Below are 27735 nucleotides of genomic sequence, written 5' to 3'. Positions count from 1 at the left end.
TTCCAGAGGAGGTGGCGGTCTACACTGTCAAATGCAGCCTTTAGGTCTATGTAGCAGAGGTAAAGTTGTTGGTTCCTCTGTTTGCATTTATTTGCCATTATGGATAAAGCTAAAATGTTTGAGATTGTCCCAATACCCTGCCTAAAACCAGTCTGATTCACTGGGATTAAATTATGGCTGTCTGACCATTCCTTAAGATCTTCCAGAATAAGTGCTGCGTGATATTTCGCTTCAACATCCAGGAGGGCAATTAACCTGTAATTTGATGGGTTCTGTCTGTCTCCACCTTTATAGATGGGAGTCAGTATTGAACCCTGCCAATTCAATGGAATGCAATTTAGGAGCTCTATTTCATTGTATAGTTTAAATAAGTGCTCGCTCCAAAATGTTGGATTATTTTTAAAAATGATTTGCGGGATTCCGTTAGGTCCTGGCACCCCATCCCCTCTGCTCGTCTTTATAATGCGTTTTATTCCGTCTAATAACAGGTTTTCCTTTGCTTTTGATGGGGTAGTTCCTATGTTTTTAGGGGTTTTTATTTAGTTTCCCCTGGTTTTTGATCTGGGGCCTTTCTTTTTCTTTTATATTGTTTATCATCTTCTCCTATATTGATTCTTTCACTATCTCGTTGTGTAATGGTTTCCATTGTGTTGTTTTTCTCCGGATGAACCTTGATCTTTGACCCTAACGTGTTGTGAGTTACTGTTTCTGTAAATTTTGCGGTTAAGAATTTGGCTCACTCAAATTCCTGTATGTTTGATGATAACTCGTTTACCGGTCTTTGTAGTTTATTTATAATTCTCCAGAATGTGTTTGAATTCGTTTTCTTAGCGCTACTAATTAATTCGGCCCAGAATTTATCCCTACTTGTTATTTTTTCGTCCCATTGTTGCTTTTTATAAGTTTTTCTCAATTGCCGTACCTTGTTCCAGGCTATTTGGTCATGACTAGTTCTTTTTAGTCTCCTAATGGCCTTTTTGAGTTCACCTTTCAAAACTCTTAGCCCTTTCGATGGTCTCTGAATTATTTCATAACTGATTCTTTGTTTTTCCTTTGGTTGGTGTCTCATCAGTTTCGAAAGCTCCAAAGTGAATCTTTCCCAGGCTAGGACTTTATTCGGGGCCTCCAGTTCGCCAGCCATTAACCTTAACTTTAAGCTGGACTGTAATGTTTCTATTGTTTCAGTTGACCATTTTAAGCGTTTTAGGTTAGTTGTATAGATACTTCCTTTTATTTCCGTTTTCGCTTGGTATTTGCTAATTTTTAGCCCAAAACGTATATGCTGATAGGAGTGATCACTCCTAGTAGTGTACTCTATGGAAAAGTGTATGAGATATGGTATCAAAGTAACTGAGATAGCTGTATAATCCAGTCTTGATCTAGCCTTTCCTCCATGAAAAGTTTGCTTTGGGGGGAAATCGTCTGTTCGCCCGTTTATTATTCTCATGCCAAGATATTCCAAAGCATTGACTAGGCACCGGCCTTCAAGGTCCGGTGTTGTGCTCTTTGGCTGATATTGCTGCGGGACATTCCAGTATGTATTGTCCGCGGATAACTTGTCGTCTTTATCAGGGGTGTATATTAAATTGGAGTTAAAGTCCCCTGTCAGTATCAAATCCCAAGTGGGGTGTGTACTCATTATATCTGTAATTATATTAATCAGCAGGGCGTTTTGCACTTTTTTACGTCGTGCTGATGGATGCACATATGTATTAATCAGCAGAACAGTTTTTGTTCTGCCGTTTGTCCCTGCAGTGAGTTTTATCAGTTGAACATTTGGATCTGTTGTAGTTAAGTGCTCTGATTCAATTTTTAATGCTACGGATATATATAATGCAAGACCTCCTTTAGGTCGCCCATAGTTTTTATTTTTTATTGCTGGAACTGTATAATGTGTATATTTTGGCAGGGGAAAATCTTCCTGTGCCCATGTCTCCTGCAGAGCTATTATGTCAAACTTTTCCCAATTATTGGGTTGACAGCCGTTTCCTAACCATTTTTTTGCCCCCGCAATATTCCATGAAAGCAGCTGAATATTTCCTAGGTCTTGCTTATCTGTTGTAACTTCCTGTGGTCAGCGTCCTTTTTCTAAGCTTAACGCTCCTGGAAGCTAACCCCATTTATCCTGGCATGGAGTAATTTCGGTTATTTGTTCATTCGGTTTTTCTCTCTTTAACAAAGCCGGAAGGTTGCTACCTATTGCTCCTTTGAGAACTCTCTGTTTGTGCTCGTTAGTTTCTTTTTGGTTTGAGCCGTTCTTCTTATTATAGGCAGGATTTAAGATCAAAGGGCCTGGGTAACGAGGTGCTATTGGCCTTGACAGTTTAATTCCCCAAGCTTCAAATTGCAGAATACTTTTCATGATTAATTGGACATCTTCTTTTGACTGCCATGTAGTTAAATTTTGCTCTATGTCTTTATTATTTCCCTTTGTTATAAATTCTACAGCCAGTAAGTTCGACGAATGCAGATGTTTTAGGGCTGGAACACTTGCCGTTAATTTCAATATGTTCCCTCTATTTAGTGTATCTTGTGGGCCTTTAGAGTAAAATTCTGGAGTCATAAGAATTTGCTGTCTCAGGGATTGATACCAATGCTCTATTTGTAATTTAGGGTCCTCGTTCTCTTCGACGGCTGTAATTTGTTTTTTTTCGTCATATATTTGAATTCTTAAGTTTACATATTGGTTCGGGTTTGCCGTTCTGTTCTTTTGAGTTGGAATTTCCAATAAAGTTGTGTTCTCTTGATTGATCTCTTTGTTGATATTGCTGGCAGATTCCTGCCCATAATTTCCTTGGTCATTCTCTCTGCTATTGACCAATTGTGTTTTTGGTTGACTTTTTTCAATTGTGTCAACGTCTTCTTCGTCGAACTCATAGGCGGCAGAGGAATCTGTTTTCTTTCCTAAAGGAATGCTATACCTAAGATCTTCATAATTTAATTTCTCTGTTTCGTCATGATCCTTTTTTGATTCATACCATTCTTTCTCCTGGGGTCCTTTTAAGACTTGTTCATTGCCTGGACTTCTTTGTCCTTTTGCAGCCTTATTGTCAGCAATTTTTTGGGTAGGCGTCTTTGGAGCCGGTCGATTTCTCTCTTTATTCTTTTTTATTTGTTCCTCCATCTTCCGATCTCCGATTTTGGGATCAATTTCCTGCCTACATTTTTTCTGTGGCTGCATCCCACCGGATTCCATTGTCTGAGTCGATTGTTTGTTTCCTGTTTTATTCTCGATGTATTTGTTTTTTTTTCCTGAATCATGTATTTTTTTTCCCTTATTATTTATGTTCTCCTGGCATCCCCAGGTTGAGTATGTTGTTCCTGTTTTATAACTAATCCTTTTTCAGATGAATGTTCGACCTCTGCTTTGCCTTTATCCGACTTTTCTACACTTCTGAGACTGATCAAGACTTCTTCTGAACTTGATACTGGATTAACTTTGCTTGTTACGGCCTTGTTTATCCCGGTTGGGCAGAAGATTGAGTAAAGCTTGGTTGTCTGATGATTTGCTATTAAAGCCGTTTTATTCCTTGCTTTCCTATCTCGCTTTTTTTGTTTCCGTGATAGTTTTGGAACTCTGTTTTTTTTCTCTGGACTCGAAGTTTCAGTACCTTCCATTATATCGTCTTGGCTATCTATTGTTTGTTGATCCTTTCTTGTTTGATCTTGCATTTCTTCCAGCTTTTGGTCGATTTCAATTTGGTCTAATTCCTCTTTAGGTGGGTGCTTACAAAGGTGCATAGTATTCACTATTTGTTTTTCTTGGAATTCAGCTTTGTAATCTCCCATTGCTAAGTTTGATTTATTAAATAGTATTATCTGTTCTAGAAGTGATGGTAGCAGACTCAGTTTGTCAATAATTGGGCTGCAAGCACACTGAGCTGAGTATTTGGATTGAGCTCTTAATATAAAGTTGTTCATATTGTCCAGTTTTATGTTTATTCCTGCTATTTGTTGTGCAATTATATTCATTAAATCAATTTAAATGTCCATTTTATCTGTTTGCCTTCGTAGTTGTCTGTAATGTTTGTAATAATGTTTTAAAAAGTTCAAGGAGACTGCTTTGATCACTCATTGTCTCTCCTTGTAAAGACTGTGTTTTTTTATCCTGTTTTAACACTTGAGCTTCGCTTTCTAAGTAGCCTGTATCACTTGTCGGCCCAATAAAGTTATTGTTGATATTTTTTTGAGTGGATTTTTGACCTTGAAGATCCAATTGATTTTGAATATTATCATTTGTAGTTTCCTCTTGCGAAATGATTAACTCATTAACAGACCTTTGTGACGAGTTTTTGATTGATGCCGAACTATTAGCATTCTGGCTCATTTCCATCTGCTCTTTAAGGTCTTCTTGATCATAGTCTTGGTCCTTATGGTGGATTTGAGCCCATATTTTTAGTCTTGTAGTCGTCTCAGAATTTATTTTTTCAGACTTAGGAGTGGAGGACATTAAGCTAACTTGGTGAAGTGTCAAGTCCGTGGTTGAATAATCGAGTTTTTTCCCAAGTTCAAACTCTTTTTGGAAGAACTGATGTGTGTCTGGCATGCCTAATAAAGTGTTGTCATATGTCATTCTCTCTGCCTTATTCTCTCTTATGTTGTCTAATATTTTTATAATTTCGCTTGAGGATAGTTCGTTGCTTAGGAGCTTTTTCTCCTTTTTTTTTTTTATTATCCGTCATAACTTCTATGGATTCCTCTTCTGGGTCTTCTGTTTTTAAGTTTAGCTTATCTATTTCCTTAATCATTATTTGCGTACTCCATGACTGGGTTGTGTTTATTATATCTTGCAATACTTCTTTTTGTAAGTTAAGTATTTTATTTGAGGCTATGGTAGTTTTTTGAGGCACTAATGGTGTTTTAAGACCATGCATCTCTGCTGATGTTGAATAAATAGCTGATCCTGGGTCTTTAAGAAAGGAGAATCTTACATCCGAGACTGACTTTCTTTTGTTTTCGGCCTCTTTTTTCGAAACATTGTTATTATAGGGAAGATTAATGGACTATTTACCTTTATGTCTCGAACTTCGGTTTCGTTTTTTTTTATGAGCTTTTTTTGTTTACTTTTTTTCTTTCATTCTTAGACTTCTGTGTTGGAGTTTGCCTGACTTTGCCAGATCTCATTCTCCTCTTTCTTTTTTTTAATTGAGTTTTAACTAAGGTTGTCCGATAAGGTCAGGTGGACTAAGCTGCTTACGTTTTCCGCTTTTCCAGACCAACCTGTTTCTAATTACTTTCTTCTTCACCACTTTTTTCAGCACTTTTCTTCTATTTCAATCTTTTACTCCTCCTTTCATCACTAGTCACCTCTTTCCCTCTAAGCACCAATCTCTAGTGAGAAACCCTCTGGACCTTCCGGGCACTAGCACCAAGAGGGCAGTCACAAATCCAAGATCCAAGTCTAAACTTGAGAGCCTCTAAACCAACCAAGGAGGTGCTCTCTGCCCTCTCTGTCAAGTGGTGCACTTCTCAGATCACTTCCCTGAGGTCTTACAGCCCCTTTTCTTCTTTGTTCCCCTAAAACTCCTCCTCTCGATCGCCCGCCCTGCACAGGCTTCAATGAACCGGCTCACCCTCTTCACCCCCTCACCCGCACCCACTCCCACACCCACACCCGCACCCGCACCCGCACCCAACAGTCGAGGAGCAGGGGGGGAGTGTTAGTGGGGGAGGAGCAGGAAGCTGGCGAGCTGGGACTAATGGGAATATATATATATGCTGCCGGTAATGCCGGTAATGCTGCCAAAGTTCAAGGACCAAAGAATCAATAATGGGTTTCCCGAGTAGTGACACTAAAGCGTTGCTTTACACCTCAACACAGCACATAACAGCTTCTCTCTTATTTGCGTTTCAACCTCTATCTTATTTGCTCTAGCTCTGTCCCGCTCTGTCCCGCTCTGAGAATCCCGGTTGGTACAACAATTAAAATAAAACGGGCACACCCGCCTGCTGAGCTCACCTTTGCGCCTTTGCTCCTTTGCTCCTTTGCACTGATAATACCCCCCACGTTGTGGAATGGAGCGAGCTGTGTCAAAGGTGTGTTGTGTCGAGAGAGCTCCTGCCTCCAGCCTCTACTTGCCTCCCGAGTGAAGGGGCCCCCACTGTCTGGGCCGGGCAGGCAGTCCCAAGCTGTCAGTCGCACACACAGTGTTTAGCGGTAATTGCCACTTCTTCTCTTCACTTCTTCTCTTCCTCGCGGCTTGGGCCCTGTTTCTATGTTTAAGCGGTAATTGCCGCATCTCAGTTGTCCTTTCGCGGCTCTGTTCAATGTTTAAACGGTGGTTGCTGCATGTAAATACTCCTTTGCGGCTCCGGCTGCGTTCATGAATGTTTTAGCAGCGGTTGCCGCGTATTACTGTTCCTTCGTGGCTCCGGCCGCGTTTCAGGACTGAGCGGCGTAATGAATGTTCCTTCGCGGTTCCTTCCAAGAGGGAAGCGAGTAGGGAACCAAGACACGGACACGGGAAACAGAGAGAGTTGCACCGGAGTCGAGTCGAGAGCGGCCAGCCAGAGGGAGAGCGTTGTGCGAGCGAGCGACCAAGCAGGGCTGTCCTGCTCAAGCTCAAGCTCCCACTCCGTGCTCCGAAGTCCGTAGGCTCCTCCTTCCAGGAGTGGCAGCTGAACTGCTTGTTTGTTAAACTTCTGAATGTCCTTGGTCAATTTGTTCACATATTTTGGTGACAATGGTGTCTCCGTAACAGTTGAGTCTGTCAAAAAACGGCGAGTCTCCTGCTTCGAGTGCTGGTCGGTCATGGCATGTCTGGAGTAGCAAACTGGATGTCGGCTAACTTCCTTAAACTTAATGGGGAAAAAATGGATGTGATGATATTCTGAACAGGGGCAGCCAAATGCAACACTAACTGCTGGCCTCAATCTTTAGGATGCTGTCCTGTCCCAAGTGAAAAGGCCAAGAATTTGGGAGTCTTGATGGATACGGAACTTAGCTTCATGGCCCAAGTGAACCGTACCATTTCCACATGCTCCTGGCTTATAAGGATGTTAAAAAAAATCTTCCCTTTCATCCAGCTTTCAGCCAGGATCCAGGTAGTTCTGGCTCTGGTAATGGTCACATTAGACAACTGCAATGCCCTGTACCTGGCTGCTAGTAAGGACTTACAACATAAACTCCAGGTACTGCAGAATGCACGGGCAAGACTCATTCTGGACATTCGCAAAAGACAATCAGCCAAAAAGGGACTAGAATACTTACACTGACTTCCCATTGAACAACGCATCAGTTTTAAAGCACTGTGTATGGTCCATAAGTCACTGCATGCCTCCTATCCTCTGAGACTGAAGACCATGTTCAAATGGTATTCCCCAGGCCGACTACTTCGCTCCTCTCATCAAATGCAACTTCTGGTACCAAGAACCAAGAAGAAGAAGTGGGGGGATAGGGCTTACTCAGTGGCAGCGTGTAAGCTCTGGAATTCCCTACCCTTGGCACTTAGATTTACCCTTCTTCTGCTCCTGTTTAGAAGAGCCCTTAAGACCTGGCTGTTCTCAGGCAAACGGTGAGCTGAAGTTCCTCCATTCTTCTTCTGGACGATGTGGTATCTGCGGTCTTTCTCGAGCGCCTTGATGCCCTCGGGTGATTGTTGCACTTTATAAATATCAAAATCAAATCAAAATCATAATATACTTATAGATTTCCTAATGGAGTCAGAAATTAAGAATTTATTCAGTATTTGTTCCTCAGAAATGATAGCCATATACACTATCATTCATATCTGCTGGTGAAAAATTGGTTGAAGTCGAACTTCAAGGACAATCATCACAGTCACAAAGTAGTGGGAAAACAGATTAATTTACTAATGCTTCACTCCCCTTATTTTGCTTAAATGGGTAGCTATAGGACTATGAATCAATATCCTTGATTGGGCTTCATTCAGGGAGACATCAGATCTGAGAATTGGACAGATGGACAGTGATCAATTATTATAAGGTGGCACATTCTTGCATTTGTAGCACTCATCTGAGATAGAAGCTATATTATGACTTGTCAAACTGAATAGATTCAATTGGCAAATTGTTGATGAATGTTGCCACTGTCTCAAGCCAAAGAAGGGAAATTGGCTGCACATGTTTTGGGTGGGCCTTTTATTGGGGCAATGTTTTGTGTTATATTTTTACATTGATTGGATCCCTATGGCATGAAAAATAGCACCATCTCCAGAACCACAGTGATAGGCTTACCGCTCCCATCGTTAACTCTGTGCTGGGAAAATTGAATTAATATGTTTTACTCTCTTTGCTGTCCACTCAACCATCACAGACTGTTGGAAATCACAAGCTGTCCAAGTGATTAACCAATGGCTTAATAAAATGCAACATACAGCTCCAATTGAAGAATGTTATACATTGCGGAATACCTGAACTAAATCATTTTTTTAGAATCTGGCAAATTGTTTAGGTTTATTAATATATTAAAAGCTGCACAAACTGACTTTTAATTTAATTAACTATACTAATACTTCTAGCAGAGTGAGTGACTACTGTACCTTTTACCCGCACCTGCGCAGACTACAATTTTAAAACATAGTTTAGTCTTAGTAATTGAATGAAAGTGTTCTTCCATGTATTTTGAAGGTCTGTTCTTACGCGACGCTGCACTTGCACTTTAACACGCCAGTACTGCTGGGGAAGAAGACTTGACTATTCAGCCATGTTCAGTGCCAATTTTCTGTCATCAATTGTTGCCAGTTCTTCTCGCAGGCAGCGCTCTAGTTCACTAAAAGGCCCTATCATATAATGGCGGCCAGGGTGCAGATGCACCACCGGCGTGCCTAAGGAGCTCCAAAGGCAAGCCCATCTGCGCCCGTTCACATCCGGTCATGGCCAGGGGCCAGGGCCCTTCCCATTCCACAACAGAGAAAAATAGATACTCATCAGCAGAACTGAGGGACTTTAATAAGGGTCCTGGGGTACAGTGCCGACACTCCCTGTACCCAATACATTTACAGAGTATGTGCACTCTCTGTACATGCACATTAAAGGCGGTTTTGACAAAGACAGGACCATACCATAGCTTAGGGTGCGAACCAGTCAATGCGTACATAGCTGACTAACAGATGGCATTTATATTTAGTTCATTGCAGATCCATCCCTAAGCATAACATTAAACTGTTCACCTTTTTAGAACAGACTCCACTGATAGCCCTCTTTCTAACCGAGATGTGGCTTAACGAGGACAGCTAGCCAGATGTGCAAATACCTTTGCCACCAGGCTACAGAACTGTCAGGCGTGATCGTGCCAATAAGATGGGGGGAGGGGTAGCCATCATTGTAAAAAAGGATTTAGGCTGCAAGTTGGTGCCCAGGCAGCGAAAGCCTGTAAATGTCCATCAAACTCGTCCATACTTATACATTCTCAGGGCTTCAGGCCTATCGTCCACAAAGCTCAGCCACACATTTTGTAAAGAATACCAGATGTACTGGCAGCACATCGCCTCCAGAAAGCCAGCTTTACGCTACTGGGTGACCTAAACATTCATGTTGAGGACCCAGCATGCACCCAGGTGGCCAATTTTCTACAGACATGTCAACGATTCAATTGTCACAGTTGGTTAGCTTTCCAACACACAATAAGGGTCCCACCGTGGACACAATCTTTACAAACATAAATTACATGCCGGAAGATTCCCCTCTGCCAGCTGTCTGAATGGAACATTATATTATTCCCTTATACATCCCAAAAACTGGGAAGTCCATATCCAAAGCTGCCTACTTTAAGACCACACGATAATCGTTCAAACTGGATAAAGCCAGATGGGAACTGGCATTATGAAACTCAGTCCTGAACAAAGAGAACACAAAGACGGGTCCACGTCCTATCTAGGACTTAAAAACTGGGGGGCAGATTTACAAGAAAGTGCCGCAGCGTGGCACCGCAAGCCCTTTGGCTGCGCCATACTACAGAACTTTCAAAGCACAGGAATGTAACATATTTACAATAATATGTCGCATTCCTGTGCTCTACCCTGTGCTGGTGCACAAACAGCTGCCATGCGCCGGCGCAGGCACCCTTGCATCATGGTGCAAGGATGCCTGCGTCATGGGGAGATTGTTTTGTGCAGGAAGGGGCACAAAAACAATTACTACAGGCATTTTCCTCTTTCAATGCATGCTGTAGAATGCAGCACGCATTGACAGAGGAAGAAACAAGGAGAAATTAAAACATTTCTCCTTGTTGCGCCTCGCTACGCCACCCCTAGGGTGGTGTAGCATTCTAACACATTCCCAGGTTTATGATTCCTCGTAAACCTGGAAATGTGTCAGGTTCCATGGGTGTTGCAAGGGAACACCTACAGCAACACCCAAGGAACGCCCCTTTCATGCAAAGTGTTTCGTGTAAAAGGGCCATATTTACAAGGACAGGAAAAGTCACGCAGGGTGGCTTTTCCTGTCCTTGAAAATATGGGGCAGTGAAATGCGCCTCCAGTGCATCATGAAAAGGGACGTACTGGTGGCGCAAGGGGCTTGTAAATCTGCCCCTTGATTAGTTACACTCTGAATGAGTTAATACCATTAAAAACTATTTATAAAAATGCAGCCTCTGGATAAAATTCAGTGGTTCGCCCAGAGACTAAAACAACTAAAAAGAGAATGCAAAAAATGAAAGTGGAGAATTAATTATGATGAGGTGTGCAAACAGGTCTATAAAACCTCCATAAACAATGTCAGCATGCCATTTGAAGAGCCCAGATAAACAGCTTTGCAGAAAGGATCAGGAAATCCTCAAACTCCTCAAAAGAAATGTACAATACTGTAAATTCCTTCTTAGAGCCTGTCACGCCAGAAGCAGGTCCTCCTCCTTCAGCAGCAAGCCGTGAACCACTTGCCAACCATTCTCTTGGAAAAGTGAGGAACATTTATGATGCTCCATCAGGCTCTGCATGCTACAAGGCCAACATGACTAACACTATGACAGCTAAACTGTCCTTATGTCCTCAACTGGGCAAAGAGGAAGTCATTGTCATGGCAAATCAAGCTCGCCACTTGATCCTGCTCCAGTAGACATTCTGCTGAAAGGGGGAGATGCGATGCTTTCCGAACTGATTGATATATACAATCTGTCCTTGACTAACTGCAGTGTTCCGGAGGAATGGAAATACGCAATTCTCCACCCTTTACTTAAAAAAACACTTTGGATCCAGAGGTAGTGGATAACTACAGACCCTTATCCTTATCATTACTCCCTGGAATTAGTAAAATATTAGAAAAAACAATAAACAAATACCTCACAAAATATTTGGAAGCCAACAATATAATTCATCCCATTCAAACAGACTTCTGTGCAGGCTGTAGCACAGAAACAGCACTTTTAAGGGCCACAGAAGATCTCAAATTGGTCTTGCATTAGGGTGGTTCAGCCGCACTCATCCTCTTTGACCTAAGTGCGGCATTTGATACAGTATTGTATCCCATCCTACTCCGTTGGCTGGAAGAAATAGGCATCAAGGAAATGTCTTAAAATGGCTTGCCTCATTTCTGGAGAAGCACAGCTTTTAAGTTAGTAAGGGGCCTTTTCTTTCAGCTTGCCATCAGCAGAAGTGTGGAGTACCTCGGGCTTCTTCCCTGAGACCCACACTTTTATTGTATATGTCCACCCTTTATCCGATATCATCTGGTCATTTGGCTTTACAACGGTATCTTCAGGGCTGGCTTTAGCGCTGGTGGCGCCCAGTGTGACAATGTTTTTGTTTTTTTGTAAAGGTTTTTATTAACATTTTCCATGAATTGGTACATATTACTGCATACTGTGGTATAGAAAAATACATGTCATTACGATTGGGCATATCCACCTCACCATTAGCTAGAAATTCAATGCTGTGATCTCTTCAAGTTTGTTTTTTTCTATTACTATCATTATGTCAAGCCTTTTTTAACACTAGCTTTTCTGTACTTCACTACGGCCTCTGTATGTCTATAAATCCAAAGGTATATAGTAAAATAACTGATAAAGCTATATAATATAAGACAAGAGGAAACATTGAATGTGTGCACCTGTTTATCACACCTGTAGCTAGAAACCTTTTGTCTCTTAACTGTAGTTTCATTTGAATTAACTTTGTTGAATAATTTCCAGTACAGCTTGGTCTATTGATGAGAAAAAGGAATTTTACGGATCCTGTAATTTTAAGAGCTGAAGGATCATATCTCAGTTTCTTTACCAGTCGTTGCTGTTTTAAAATTTTTGAATCCTAAAATGAAATTTAGCTATTAAGATTTTGTAGATCTGGAGCAAGAGTCCTCAGTTCTAACATGCTGCAGCAAGCTGTCATATTGACTTCAGTCATTGGGATGATCGAAGAGCATACCTATTCAATAGTCATTTTTACTTTCCTCTTCCTATGTGTGCGGCAGAATGCAGCACGCATAGAAAGACGAAAAAAAGAGTTTCGCTACTCTTAAGCCTCCCCTAGGGAGGCATTGGAATCTGACGTATTGCCAGGTTTACGATTTCTCATCAATCTGGGAATGTTTCAGGTTCCGTGGGTGTTTCCTGGGAACACCCACAGCAACACCCATGGAACGCCCCTTTCACAAAGTGTTCTCCATGAAAGGGCACATATTTACATGCCCATGAGAAGCCACGTAAAGTGGCTTTTATTGGCCTTGTAAATATGCTGCAGCACATTGCGCCACCAGAGCATCAAAGAAGTGACGCTCCGGTGGTGCAAATGTGCCGCTATGGCCTCATAAATGAGGTCCTAACTGGTTGCACTGCATAAAGAAATTGGCAGGCGAGGTGGGTGTAACTGGCCTGACCTGCTGTTAACACACATTCATGGGTGGCTGGAGACTGAGAATGCATACACATCTCCAGCCCTAAAACAATGATTTTGGGAATGTCTGACAATTTGGTTGGAATACATTCTTCAGGGCCTCATTTACAATCTTTTTATGCATTGAGCACAGCAGGACTTCCTGCTGTGCTGCCGTGCGCCAGAAGAAAGGGGAAGAAATGCGCCGTATCTGCAAGATACAGTGCATTCCTGGTCTTCTCCCCTGTGCCGGTGCACAAACAGAAGACGTGCGCCTACACAAACACCCTTGTGTCATGTTGCAAGTGTGAGTGCCTTGCGGGTATGATTGTTTTTGTGCAGTAAGGGACACCTTCCTGCACAAAAACAATCATTGATGGCATTTTTCTCTTTCTATATGTGCTGCAGAATGCAGGACACATAGAAAGAGGCAAAAACCAGGAGGAATAAAAGTATTTCTCCTCGTTGCGCAAGTCCTACACCTTCCCTGTGTAGGCGTGGGATTCCTTGTAAATCTGGGAATGCTTCAGATTTCATGGGTATTGCATGGGAACACCCACAGTAACACCCATGGAATGCTCCCCCTTTACACAGTGTTCTGCGTGAAAGGGATACATATATACAAGGCCATGAAAAAGTGGTTTTGTGTGGCCTTGTAAATGTGCTGCAGCACATTGCATCAATGAAGCATCAAAAAGGTGATGGTTCGGTGTAAAAGTGCCGCTAGGGCCTTGTAAATGATGTCCTTCAGTGTCTCGTGTTATTTTTTTAAGACTAGAGGGCATATGTACAAGAAAATGCTGGAGTGCGATGCTACGCCAAATTTGGCAGCGTGTGCTCTGACATTTCCTAAACAGAGGGATGCGCAATATATACAAAAATACGGTGCATCCCCGGACCCGGGCACTGAGTCCACCTAGTCCCTGTCCTGACCTTTTCCCCCCTTGATACTCCTATGGAGTGGTAGGGTCCCCCTTCTAGGGGAGCACATGTTGCTGTTTCCGATTGTGGGTTGCCTTGTGGATTTGTTTCCTGTTGTTATTTATATCAAAAAGAAACCGTTATGTGGGGTCCGGATGGTGTGGCTATCAACGCTGCTAACTCCTGTGCATTTCCCTTTGCCGCAGCATGCGCGCTATTGTTTGTACCATATGCTCCTTCTGTTTGCTAGCGGCCGGCCTGAAGGTTGTAGGCCCATCTTTGTATATTTTTTTAATTTTGTAATAAACGGTTTCAAACAAAAATAAATAAATAAATAAATAAAAAATACGGTGCATCCCTGTGTTTCCCCTAGCGCTGGCGCAATATAAACTGCCTAGCACCAGCGCAACCACCCTGCCGCAATGTTGCATGGGTGCCTACACTGCAGGGGCGATTGATTTTGTGCAGGAAGGGATACCTTCCTGCACATAAACAATCAATAACCAGCGATTTGCTTTTTCTATGTGTGCTGCAGAATTAATAATTTCTCCTCGTATCGCCATTCTAAGACCAGGTATTGCCCAGCCTTCGTTTTTGGTGCTGCCCTAGCCTTGTAAATCTAGGGCAGCGTCAAAAGGTAATAGGTGTTGCGGTCGAACGCCCACAGCAACACACATTGCACGCTCCTTTGTCACAGCGGACTGCGGGAGAAAGAAGCATATTTACATGGTGGTGTTAAGCGTTAAGCCACGTTAAGAGGCTTAGTGCCACCTTGTAATGGTGCAACGCCATAGGAGCGTAAAAAAAAGGCGACGCTCCGGTGGCGAAAGGGGCTTGTAAATATAATAAAGGTTTTCTCAGATGTTTTGTAGTGTACTAATATAGTTTTAAATTAACCGAATAAAGTGATTTTGTCTGACTGACTGAATATGCCCCTAGATCAGGCTAAACCGTAAAGAAAAGACATGGCTACCATAATAATGGCTTGCACTACAAGTTTTCTCCTCCTTTTCTTCTAATGACCTGGTCTAAAGTTAGATGGTAAGGGCAAATTCTGATATTCTGAGACAAAATGCCAACTCTAAAGGAGAGTTCACGGGCTTAATTCCTCTAATATCGAAGTAGTTTGTAGGACCAATTTCAGCTGCGAATCTGCCTGTTGAGTTAACTTTCTTCTCTACTAATTGGAGGATTTTTCATCGTTATCTACTCTCGCCTAAAAGAGTCCACGGGGTTTAGTAAAAGACATAGGGGCATATTATCAAGAAAGGCCGTTAAAATTATCGCTGCTTTAGCGGCAGAAAACTGCTGCTAAAGCGGCGATAATGGGCTTGATAATATGCCGGAGAGAATTTCCATAGAAGCCCATGCTCTGGTGTCAACATCGGCTTCTATTGGAATTCTCTGCGGCATATTATCAAGCCCATTATCGCTGCTTTAGCAGCAGCTTTCTGCCGCTAAAGCGGCGATAATTTTAACGTCGTTTCTTCATAATATGCCCCATGGTAACTGTGCACTCATCACAAAACAAAAATATACATGTTTCTTTGCACTAGTCTGTAGGTGTTAATTATAACCCAGGGCGGATGGTACTGACTTTAGTAACTGTATGGCTGAATTGTTGAGTCAACCCTTCTGGAATTAAGTGTGTGACTTCAGGGTACCCAGCGAATAGCGAAAAGCGAAATCTGAACGATTAAAGTATAAAATGTATTAAACTCAGTCGCATTTGTAATAGCATACCTTCTGGGCACTGGCAGCGGAAGCCGCCGACGCTGGAGACGCAGATACCGTCATTTTCGCACGGCTGGGGATTACAGTGGTCCACCACAGACTCGCACGATTCTCCGGTGTAACCTGAAAAAAAAAATGCATTTAGAAATTTCATTACAAAAATTCTCCTCTTCGGGAGCAAAAGCCAGCACATCTCGGCGATGGGCCAAAGACGGCCACAGAGCTGAGAAAAGCATTTGAAATCGAAATCTAGTCGAAGTAGAGAAAATCTATCTGCAGTGGCGCGAAGGCTTTGACAGACAGGCACAATATACATTAAAAGAAACACATTCTGAGTGGCAGGTCTGCAATCCCGACGTGAAGCTCGAATGGGACTGGTGTTATTGCAGCGTGTCTGTTTTTTCGTGACTGCTGTAACAGCAGTATGGAAATCTTGAAATTTAGCGCGACTGCTACAAAACAGAGAGGATACCCTAAACAGATTATACAGTCAGGGAAACAGATAAATAAAAGATACGAAATACTACAAAGACACAGATTTATTGAGAAGGCTTCTATCAACTTTTTACAGCTCGTACCACAATTGTAAACAGATTTTCTGTAGAAATATACATTTGTCTGATATATTTTTCAATTGGTGTTCTTGCTGTCTCTTCAGCACGCAACACCGTGCAAAGTAATCCATCCTATCTACCTACATTTGTACCGGGGACATGCCAATCAATTGTGCAGCAGGTGCAGTAGCACCGGGACTTGAGGCCCGGCAGGCCCTCTGATTGTTTTTGTATTTTCCTACCCATCACTCTGGTGGCCCATTTTCTTGCTTGCACTCCTGCCCACTGTTATCTACTGCCACTGTCCCCTTGTAAACCATGTCTACTAGCGACTCAATGCTACTTTCTTGATAAATTAATACAAATAACGAAATTTAAGCGAACATTAAATCTAATTTTGGAGCGAACTGGATGATTTGGGTAAGATAGTTATTTTCATGGCTGAGATAACTAGCTGTAAAAGAATGACGATAGTTTTAAAGGGCGAGGAGGGGAGGAACAATGATTAATGCCCTCATTAACCAAAGTTACTTCGAGTCATTAGTTATTACTAGTTTCATGGCATCGTGCCACATTGCATCCCAGAGCAGGAGGGGACGCCATGATTTATCAAGTGTCTCCAGCTCCAAATTTCTATAATTGTTTGTGTTTCACTTCTGTATATTTTTAAAAGTTGCCATTTTCAAAATCCTCTTAGTAACACGTTACTAAGTTGCAGAAGTTACACTCTCCTTGTGTTGTATGACAACTTTGTAAAGTTAAGCAGCATGTTGGTATTTAGGCAAAATGTAAAAAATCGGTATTATACTGAATAACCTAAATATAATCTAACTATAATGGATTCTGGGACCTGTACAGAGAAGTCCAACTAGATTATTGGGCCAAGTGCATCAAAAGGCACTATGTTAAAATAGAGGGCACAAGTCCTAAAATAAGAAGTGGGGGACGCTGACGTCACGACAGGAAGTGACGTCACAAAAGGTGTCTTGCACCATCAGACTTATTGCCTTCCCTTCCTCACCCCTTAGATGAGATTGCATCAGAGAAGCCAGCGCATGAGCAGCGTTCTGAATGAGCTCCGATCTCGCCCCAGAGAGGCCAAAGAGTGAATGTGTGGCTCCATTTGCTCCAGTTATCGAGCTCCCGGTAAAATAAGTGGGAGGACGCCGTCCACCCGCTTTGTACCCCGACTCGAGCCCTGTTAAAATCTTTTATAAACCCCCCCAGCACCTTATTTGACACTAACCACAAAAATATGTGGCGAGTGTCTCTACCTACCCTGCAACAAAAAAGCTATGTGCATCCCGTGGAGATGTTGATTTGTCCTATACCTGCAGGTATTTCCCCAATGTAACAGGAGCTGTCACACACCTGATAAATTAACACCCACTGGGTTGTTGTTCTTACTGGGTGCTGGAAATATAGTTGGTGAATCTGGGCCCCTTGGTTTGGTTGCTGTGGTTTTTCCATCAGTTGTTCTTTATGATTCCTCGATGCACCACTAACTTCAGTATTCTGTGGCATCGAAATGGCAGGGTTCTACATTAAGGCCATCATAGGGAGCAGCTTTATGGCATTTCTAAAGGTGGCCACAAGAGGGTGACACATTGCAACAAATGGCCTAAAAATGTCCTTATCCTGAGCAGAAAGGTGCCTGAGTCTCTGATAATTCTTACACAGGATCAGGAAAAAAGGGAACTCATCCACAGTAAGGATATATTAAATGCTTAGGCTTAGGTCAATATATTGCAGACATTGGAGGTGTTTTCGAGTCGGAAATTTCCCTAAGTTTATGCGGAGAAAACTACGGTTTCAATTTTTTTTTATGCAAATACCTTTTTACCCAAACATAATCTATCAATGTATCCTCACACTGGGAATTCTAAAAGCTAAAGGCTATGATAAACGTGCATTAGCCATTTCATTTTTAATTTGTATTTGATTTCTTCACATGGAAAACATTTTTCTATAGTGAAAAAAACATGTTTCTTATCACTTCTTCACACAACTGAGTAGGCAACTAGGGCACAGATCAACATTTTCTAGAAAATATATCTACTTATATTTAGCCGTATGTGTTTAATAGCATTATGTTTAGAATGATGTTTGCAGCTGCCCAAGGAGTTGTAACGTTTGGTAGGAATACCCGCGTGTCAACCCCAATGTAACAATGACAGATGAAGTTGCACATCAGACACATTTCCTGCAACCTTACATTAAGCCACTACCTGACATGTTCAAACATCATAATTTTATTAATCAGGATCTGCCATCACTAAGCACAGATTTCACTTTTTTTGTGCCTTTAAGTTACAATCATCTATGCAAATGGCTTATAAATAGAGACCCAAAGTCCATTCTCATATCACTGTCATCTTCAAACAGAGTACAGGGGAGTTTTTATCTCTTTTCTTCTTTATATAAAAAAAAAATGATTGAGTCCATCCTGTTTTGCAATAAAGAAACAAACACATGTAACATCAGAAAATATCCTTTTCATCAATTAAATTGATATGCAATGTATCCTTGAGCACCAACCATGGGTTCTATTCACTAAATGGCAACCATTTTAAGGAAGCAAACACAAGGAGCTGATGGACGGAGCGCTGAAACTTTTCAGACACTCACCCCCAGTCACAGATTTGGGTTGAATCCATCATCATTCTTTAGCTCACTTCGCCACCTCAGTTCAGACCCAGCTATATGCAAATCAGTCTTGACCCTGTGCCTCATGGGAACAGTCCAACGCATACTGCCAAGCAAAGTCTTCCCTGAACAGGAAACAAGCATCCTGGGATTGGTTTCGGGCTAACAGCCCTCATCAGCCAGGCAAGCTTGAATCCAGTGGCAAAGTGAGCAAGCGACTCACGTCTGGGCATACCCTGCCAACTTAGGGCGAACAAAGCAAACACAAGGAGATGATGGACGGAGCACTGAAACTTTTAAGACACTCACCCCCAGTCACAGATCTGGGTTTAATCCATCATCAATCTTTAGCTCACTTCGCCATGTGTTTGCTTTGTTTGCCCTAAGTTGGCAGGGTATGCCAAGAGTGGGTCCCTTGCTCACTTTGCCACTGGATTCAAGCTAGCCTGACTGAGGAGGGCTGTTAGCCCAGAACCGGTCCCAGGATGCGTGTTTCTCGTCCAGGGAAGACATGGCTTGGCAGTTCGGGCAGGACTGTTCCCATGAGGGCACAGGGTCAAGACTGATTTGCATATAGCTGTGTCCGAACTGGGGTGGTGAAGTGAGCTAAAGAACGATGATTGATTCAACCCAGATCTATGACGGGGGGGTGAGCATCTGAAAAGTTTCAATGCTCCATCCATAATCTCCTTGTGTTTGCTCAACCATTTTAAGGAATCCATCTTTGCCAACACATTGAGACCTACGCCCAAGACAAAGGAGACTCCTTGAACAGGAAAACCGATGTATTTGAGGACCAGTAGAGTGCTTGACTTAGTGTTTAAGATAATAAACGTGCCTTAGACAGTATGCCCAGCCTTTGAAGCCTAAGACATGAGATGATGTGACAGCTTGAAGCACTTATTTCCTAGTGACATGCTGTACTACTGGAATACAAGGGATCATGACAGTTAGATCTAATGAATCATAAAGTTGTGCAGTGTTTTCTATCTGGACGTGAGCAGATGTCCTGAGAGCCAAGACAGAGTGCAGAGGGGTGGACAGCTGCTCCTGCACATATCCAGAATGATACCAACATAGCAGAGGCACGGTCTATTGACTAGCATTGATTTGTCCAGGATAATTTGGTGACCTAAGTGCAAGAGCATCTTCTTAGTCAATTGGAGGAAAGAGATCCCCACACCCAACATGTCCTTTTTCCAATCTCCTCTTCTGGGCGCAATGCTTATTTGGTGCTTGGCTAGTGGACAACCCCAATAAAGTGGTCCTGCATCACAAACATGGGTTACAGGCTCAGCCTATAATGGATGAAATAGATTGGCAAGTTTCATAATTTGTCATTCAAGAAGTGCTTTCAGGATACACAAGTCAGGGGAGTACCCACTCAGAAGTGAAGACAACCCCTCTCATGCAATGTGGCCTGGACAAGTGTGGAAAGCAGGACAAAAAAGGCTGGCTTCCAGGAGGGTAGATTGTTGTGACATACTGAATTGTATCTGCCTCCTTCTGACTGAGAGGTGATTTGTATACAAGCAATGTGGTGAATAGGGTGACATTGGAAAAACAAAGCAAGGTGCTTTTTGAGAGAAAACTGATGATTAGAACCTTCTTCAGTTTTGTAAGCTATTTATTTTATTTTTATTTAAGAGGTTTTATATAGCGCTGGCTTCACCCTTGAGTATCAGAGCGCTTTACACTGGAATGATGGTAGTACATGGGTTACAAAACAAACAGTAACGAAATTCAACATTTAGATATGGTAGACTTAGAGAACATAAAAGAAAAACATATCTTGATTTTGATACAGTGTGAAAGGAAGAAGCTATTTACAAGACAACATATGAATGAAATAATAAAAAATTGTAAACAGCGAAAAGGAGCTAGACTCATTTTATTTTTTTTGTCCATAGGGAGGGGTTAGGAGAGTGTGTAAGGAAAGGAGGCAAATAGATAGGAGAGAGGTGGAAAGAGGGGGACGCAAGAGGTGGAAATGGGTACGGAAGGAGGTTAGTAGGTGTTGGTAGAGTACAGAAGAGGTGGGAGAGAGGGGGAAAGGTCGGAGATTCAAAAGGAATAAATGGGCGGCATGAATGGAAATAGAATGATTATGGACCCCAATATTTGTGGAGCAGGTGCATTTTAGGGTCATTTTTGAAACTGACGTCTGAAGGGTTAAGTCGTAGGTCTTTAGGGAGGGCATTCCAGATGCTGGGGGCCTTACCCGAGTAGGAGCGAGATTGTGCGGCTTTCTTTTTTAGCAGAGGGGGGATGAGGAGGAGAGAGTTTGAGCTTCTCATCGGTCGGGCACTGCCCGCTTTTTTGAGTTTGTTTGAAAGGTAGAGCAGGGTCTTTTGATGGAGGGCTTTGTGAGTGATGCAGGCTAATTTATAGACAGATCTGCCTTCAATAGGAAGCCATTTAAGGGATTTTAGAGCAGGAGAGATGTGGTCAGAACGTTTGCAGTCAGTTGTAAGCCTCACCGCTAGATTTAGAACAGATTTGAGGGGGGCCAGGTGAACTTTGGGAGAGCCGTAGAGAAGGGCATTACCATAGTTGATTTTCGAGAGGACTAGGGATTGTACAACTGATTTGAAATCTTCCACTGGAATGAAGGGTTTGATTTTTTTGAGATGTTGGAAAGTGCTCCTTTTGCAGAGTTTTTTATATGGGAGTTGAGCGTAAATGTACTGCCGAAGGTGATGCCGAGGGATTTTACTGATTCGGAAAGGGAGAGTGGACAGTTTAGGGCATTAAGGTCAGAGATCCATGTTTGGATGGGGAGAGGGTTGTTTTTGGGAGAGAAAATAATGATTTCAGTTTTATTAGGATTAACTTTGAGGTGATTGGTATAGAACCAGGTTTGGATATTGTTCAGGGCAGTGTTAAGGTGCAGTACATCAGAGTGGGATTTAATTTTATAGTACAGTTGGGTGTCATCCGCATATAGGTGATAACCGGGTCTGGTGGCTCAGTGGACTAATGCATCTACTGCAGGGGCCTGTGTTCAACCTCATGGTCACAGGTTCAAATCCCAGCAGGTCCACTCAGCCCTTCATCCATCTGAGGTCAATAAAATGAGTACCATTGAGTTGGGTAACAACAAACATCTGTTATTCAGCACCAAGATACCCATAGTGGTGAACATGTGCTTTACAAATACACATGTTGTGTTATGTCATAGTTAATACCGGCTTGTTTGAGAATGAGGGTAAGGGGCTCCATGAATAGGTTGAAGAGAAACTCTAAAAAAACATCGGTAATAGTATGTAAACCATAGACCTAAATCTACAAATTGGGGATTTTTCCCTTTCTTTATGAGTCGGGCTCAGAGTGTGGATGCACGCAAAGGACCTCACAGAAAGTACAACACAGTGAAATATGACATTTATTTTGTGTGAAAGCTCTAGAAAATTATGTGACTTGTATGAAGTCATTGGCAATAGAGATATTTTATTTAGCAGGAAAAGTACAAAATATTGGTATTGTGCAATTCAGTGCGTAATTTCCTAGTCTTAACTGTGAGCTGTACACTAATTATTCAGTTGTATTTTTTTAACCTTCATGGCTGTACCATTACATTTCTACCTATATAATGCCCAGATTAATCAAGTGTAACAGGTAAATCAATTACTGTCAGGTCGGTTTACAAAGTAGACTTCCAGTAACAGATTTATTTGCCTGTGTTGCAATACTCAAGTCAACTCTGATTAGCCACCGGGGAGGGCTTTTGAGACCCATGATTTTATTTTTAAAGTATTATATTTTTATCCATTTTAATTTAAAATAATAATTGTATGTAATTTTTATCAAAATGTACATTTATGGTTTTCAATGTAAAACCAAATAAAGATATTTTGATCGATTGATTGATTGTTCAGGAACGGTATTGTTATCGTGCACCAAAGAAACACAAACGTTTAGTAGGATGCCAAGTCTTTTCAAAAGAGACCAAGTCATTCTGCTGTGAAGTTGCATCTTCTTCAAGTCCATGTTGTTGGTACCAGAAAGTACATAAATACAAGAAATAACATCCTGCTGATATTTTAACACCACAAGATGCTAGGATGGACAATTCAAACTAGTCAATAAAGTTATTAACCTAAGGAAGTTTAGTATACATGTGGTTGGAAAAGTATGTCATCATTTTCTAAGAGCTGGGAGGGCGAATATCAGGAAAGTTTTCAGAGAGAACAAATATGATTGGTTCAACGAAATGTACATTTCTTATTCTGAAATTACTGCAATTTTATCAAATTTCTAATCCTAGTCTTCTCCATTAGTTGTCTTTTCTGCACATTTTGTGGAGAAACTGTGAAATAGTCCTAAAATAAACTGGAATGTAAATTGGATCATCCCTCCAAAGAAAATATAAACAGGTAAAGTATATAGGTTAAAACTGAATCCTTCTTTTTTCGAAAATTCAAGAAACATATCATAATAGTTCAGGATTGTTATCATACAATTCAGCCAATTGACTAATGCATACTGAATACTGATGAGATAAAAATAGTATGTGTAGAAGATGATAATAAAAGTCTAAAGAAATGGACAAAGGGAGACCCTTCAGTTATGGGTCAACATTTAGGTCAGTCGTGCCTTAGCTGATCGTACAATCTTATGGCACAGACCTTGATCAGACAGTCTTATGGCACAGGTCTTGCCTTGGCAGTTGATTGGATGATTACCAAAAAACCAGGGTTCAGGAGATTCCGTGGTACAAATACTACTGAATTACCTAACAAATTCCTATACACAACACCAGACACCAAATATTACTGCATCCAGTAACTTTGGTACTCAAAAGTACATCTCTTAACCTCAATGTCTTTCATGCAAACATGCACTTTATCATGGGCGAGTGCACACCAAAGGTGGAATTCGAATAAATATATATGTATTAATGAGTACAAGAATCTGAACTGTTGATTTATGCATATCTTTCATCATAGAAAAAAGAAAATAAAGGAATATCTAGGACTATGAGATGGATATTATAAACTATTAGGTACTGTTAGATGAAATCACTGGCATGTTTGTGTTGAGCCTGATTGCTGGAAATGGTCTTTCCTGCAGGGTCACCCCCAAACTTTTAGACTTCGTCCACCCCTTTTATTTTTTTGCGTTTTTGTTGACTTTAAGACTCTGGCCACTTTACCACTGCTAACCAGTTCTAAAGTGGATGTTCTCTCTGCTTTAAACATGGTAACATTGGCTTACTCACAGTTGGCATATTTAATGTACCTATAAGTCCCTAGTAAAGTGCACTACATGTGCCTAGGGCCTGTAAATTAGATGTTACTAGTAGGGCCGCAGCACTGATTGTGCCGCCTACTTAAGTAGTCCTTTAAACATGGCTCATACCTGCCATTACAGAGCCTGTGTGTGCAGTTTAAAGTGCCATGCCAACCTGGCACGTTAACCCTCTTTATTTTAATACATATATGTCACTCCTAAGGTAGGCACTGGACAGCCCAAGGGCTGGGTGCAGTGTACCTAAAAAAGTAGGACATGTACTTTTAAGTTTTATATGTCCTAGTAGTGAAAAACTCTGAAATTAATTTTTTCACTAGTGCAATTCCTATCTCTCCAATAGGTTAACATTGGGATTATCTTATTACATCTTATAAGTGCAATTTTCAATTGGGAAGAGATGGGGCCCTCAAGGTTTGTGTCTCATGAATCACAATTTAATATCCTAACTTATGGTAAAGTTAGATTTTAAGTTAGATTTTACATTTTAATTCTGAAAATGACACTTTTAGAAAATTGGCTTTTTCTTTCTTGAACCATCTGGTGCCTTCTGTCTGTCTCTGAATACATGTCTGGGATGGGTGACAGGTGGGCTTTGTGAATTCTCTCTAAGCGGCCACACACAAAGGGAGCTTAGGTGTGACTGATGGGTCATCTAAGTCCTGATTAGCTATCCTGGACAGGATGGGAGGGAGGAGCTGACACTTACACCTGAGTAGGCTGAGTTGTGTCCCCACACAAAGGGCTGCATACCCACCTGCAGTGAGTCTGGAGCCAGGGCAGGAAGGGAAGGTACTCTGTGCACTTCAGAGGCCTCCCTTTGAAGTCTCCACCACTTGAAAGGCACAACTGAGTAGAAGTACTGGACCTCAGGCACCAGCAACTCAATACACTTCTGGACCCATGGATACTCTGCCAGGAAGAAGGACTGCTGTGCTGCTGAAAGGACTGCCACTCTGTTGGACAGCTACTCTCCTGGACTCCAGCTCTTCAGACCTGTTTACTGCTGCCCTCTTGCCTGGAAGTGAGAAGGACACCTGCATCTGTCCAACCCAGAACCAAAATGAGTCAAAGGGTTTGTATGCTTGCCTCCTATTTTGAAGTCTCAGGGACATCAAAGACTTTCAACCACCCAGCTACAGCATCTGGACTCTGCCATCTGGGAGTGTTGCCCTGCCAAGTTTTGCCAATCCAGTCTTGATTTGGAACCAGTGCATCTCCTTCGATGACGATGCATCGCCACCGCTACAAGCTCCAACACATTGCCGCAGCTGCGAGGAGCGAGGGTAAGTGCACCTCCTTCGATGACCACACATCGGTGCTGCTGTGAGGATCGAGTGCACCGTATCACTGACTGCGCCACACATCGCCTCCATTCCCGAGACATCTTTGACTTTGTGCAGCTTGGAGCCAACGCATCACCTGCATCCCAGGGATCGACGCAGACACATCGCCTCCTTTGCTCCTCGATTCCCATCCTCGACACAACCATGAACCAAGGTACTGTTTCAGTGGGCCAAGGCTGGTCGCTGCATCCAACCCACACTTCATCACGTTCGACCTGGAATTTTGTATTAGTTCCAATCTAGAATGACCAGATTACTCCAGTTGGCGCTTTATGCTTTTAAGCACTACATTTCAGTTTATTCTATAAAAATTCATAACTTTGGTTATACCCATTGGATTTTGTCCTTTTGGTCTTGTTTTGTTCAATAAATTAAGCTCCATATTTCTACCTTGCTGTGTGCTCACTGTTTTACTGCTTTAAGTGTTGCACAAATACTAGTTTGCACATTGCCCCTTAAGTTAGGTCGAACTTCTGTTTGTCAAGCTAGTCCTACCAGAGGGCGCGCACAGGTTAATTTAGGATGTGTATCTGACTTACCCTTACTAGGATTATGGTTCCTGCTTGGACAGGGTGCATACCTCTGCCAACCAGAAACAGAATTTCTAACACTGATGCTCTTAAAAGTGCTGGATTGAATTTGGTTAGGGACATCCAAATTTCTTTCCAAGAACAGATTAGTTCTGTGTAGCCATGTAAATAGTTGTATGAATGATATAATAATAACAAGGGCAAAAATATCATTTTAAAAGATTGAGACCTATCGAGGTTTCAGTGATAAAGAGGTTGTGGAGAATCACTTATAAATCCAGATTGTAATTGGATAACTACAATCTATTCTATGATTTTGAAAATAATGAAAATAAACTATAAAGGGCCAAACGAGCAAACATGATGAGACTAAAAAGTGCTTTTTGGCCATTCCTGAGACCTCAGTTCCTGCTTACATATAACTATTTAGATTTGATTTAAAACAGTTGGCGACACCCTGCATAATGCAGTTGAGAATACACATTGTAACATCAGATGCCTGTTATTTGATTTCAAATGTTCCTTGTAATTCAGCCATGTGCAAGTTTGCAAGGGTCTAGAGTGACCATATGAGAACAAACTCCATATTTATCAAGTAAGCTATTTTCCTTATTTTCTGGACTTGTAAACTTTGTTCTCTCAGATGACTTAAAGTGTGTCATCTTGTTCTTTGAGTAGGACACTGTTCGTGGCTTGTACACTAATCCGCCGTGTGAAATCCATGTAAGGCAAGTAGTTTGAACAGTGGAAAGTGTGGGAAAAGAGAAGTGAGCACAAGCAAAGCACCAATCTGTGTAATCTAGTTACTGATATGTAATGATGCTCTTGTAAAAGTCTCCAATTTAGTTTTAAACTGGAGTGACACAGGATGACAAAAACGTAGGGGAGTTTGTCAGAAGGACTAGTGAGGCTGAAGGAATATCAATCTGCTTGCTATCAAATATAAATTGACCCATGATACACAATAGCTAGAGCAGATGGCATACAGTCATTCCCTTACTTGAAAACATTGAAAAAGGAAACACTAACAAAAAAAGGGTAAATGTTTGATAGTTCTGCAGCATGAAGGCAAAATAAATATTGCTGCTTCTCAACTGCACTTGTGTGACAAGAGAATAAGAAATAGTGGTGCAACATGAAAGATACACAGGAAATGGAAGAAATTATTTTTGAGAAAAGGGGGTGAGTTTTGGATGAAAAGGAAAAAGGCAGATGAGTACTGCAATATAAAGAAAAACAACAAGCATTGGCAAAACCAATATGTCTTGACTTTCTTAGATCATTTGGCTTTGCCAATGTCTTTTAGCCATGTTGTATAGCAATGTGGCTGCTGTGCAGTAGAGCTGAAAGTTATAAAAGGAAAAGAGCTATCACCCAGGATCAGGATGCAGAAAAAATGCATTGTGACATGGTCGCATTATAGAGCTTTTTTTCTAAGGCAAGTGGGGGGTAACACAAACAAATGGAGGATGGAGGTGGGAGGGAAGAACCAACACGGACGACAGAGGAGAGTGGGAAGCAGCAACACAGACAAGAGGGCTGTGGGAGATGGGACAACTGCGCTACCTGGAAAGAAAAATAGTACTTCAATCACAGCTCCAGCAGCAGAAGGACTCTAATCAAGATGAAGCAATCAGTACTTGGTTCATGCTCCAGACAAAGAACAGGAAGTGAAAGGTTACATGCTGTCCAACTAGGAGACAGTAAATGAGAGTAACAATGAAGCCCTCCAACAGTAAACAAGGGGCGGGCTCCAAGCTCCTTCAAATAAACAGTATCTCTTGCAAACAAGGGCGCATGTTGCAGGTAATACCCAAATAGCCTGGGGCATCTACACGTGAAAGTTATTCAGTTAAGGCTGAAAGGGAAAGGTAAAGCCAGAGAACACGTATAATCAGTGTGACAATGTATGAGTGTAAATGTGCAGGCTGGTGGCCGTTAACCACAGCTGCCAAGTGATACCTAGTCATGTGACCACCTTCAGCCA

The 27735-nt window shown here is 41.8% G+C and overlaps 1 protein-coding gene across 1 annotated transcript in view; it reads right to left on the bottom strand.

The window, feature by feature from the left end:
- The window catches only part of DNER (delta/notch like EGF repeat containing), a 1164201-nt gene that overhangs the window by 326218 nt on the left and 810248 nt on the right, over nt 1-27735 (bottom strand). Inside the window, exon 7 of the mRNA XM_085634998.1 lies at nt 15432-15545. Coding sequence (XP_085491124.1) covers nt 15432-15545 — 114 coding nt within the window. The remainder of the gene's footprint in view (nt 1-15431; nt 15546-27735) is intronic.

The sequence above is a fragment of the Triturus cristatus genome, chromosome 11, assembly GCF_964204655.1.
Source record: "Triturus cristatus chromosome 11, aTriCri1.1, whole genome shotgun sequence".
Classification (NCBI taxonomy): Eukaryota; Metazoa; Chordata; class Amphibia; order Caudata; family Salamandridae; genus Triturus; species Triturus cristatus.
This window is presented reverse-complemented; position numbering and strand designations above follow the sequence as displayed.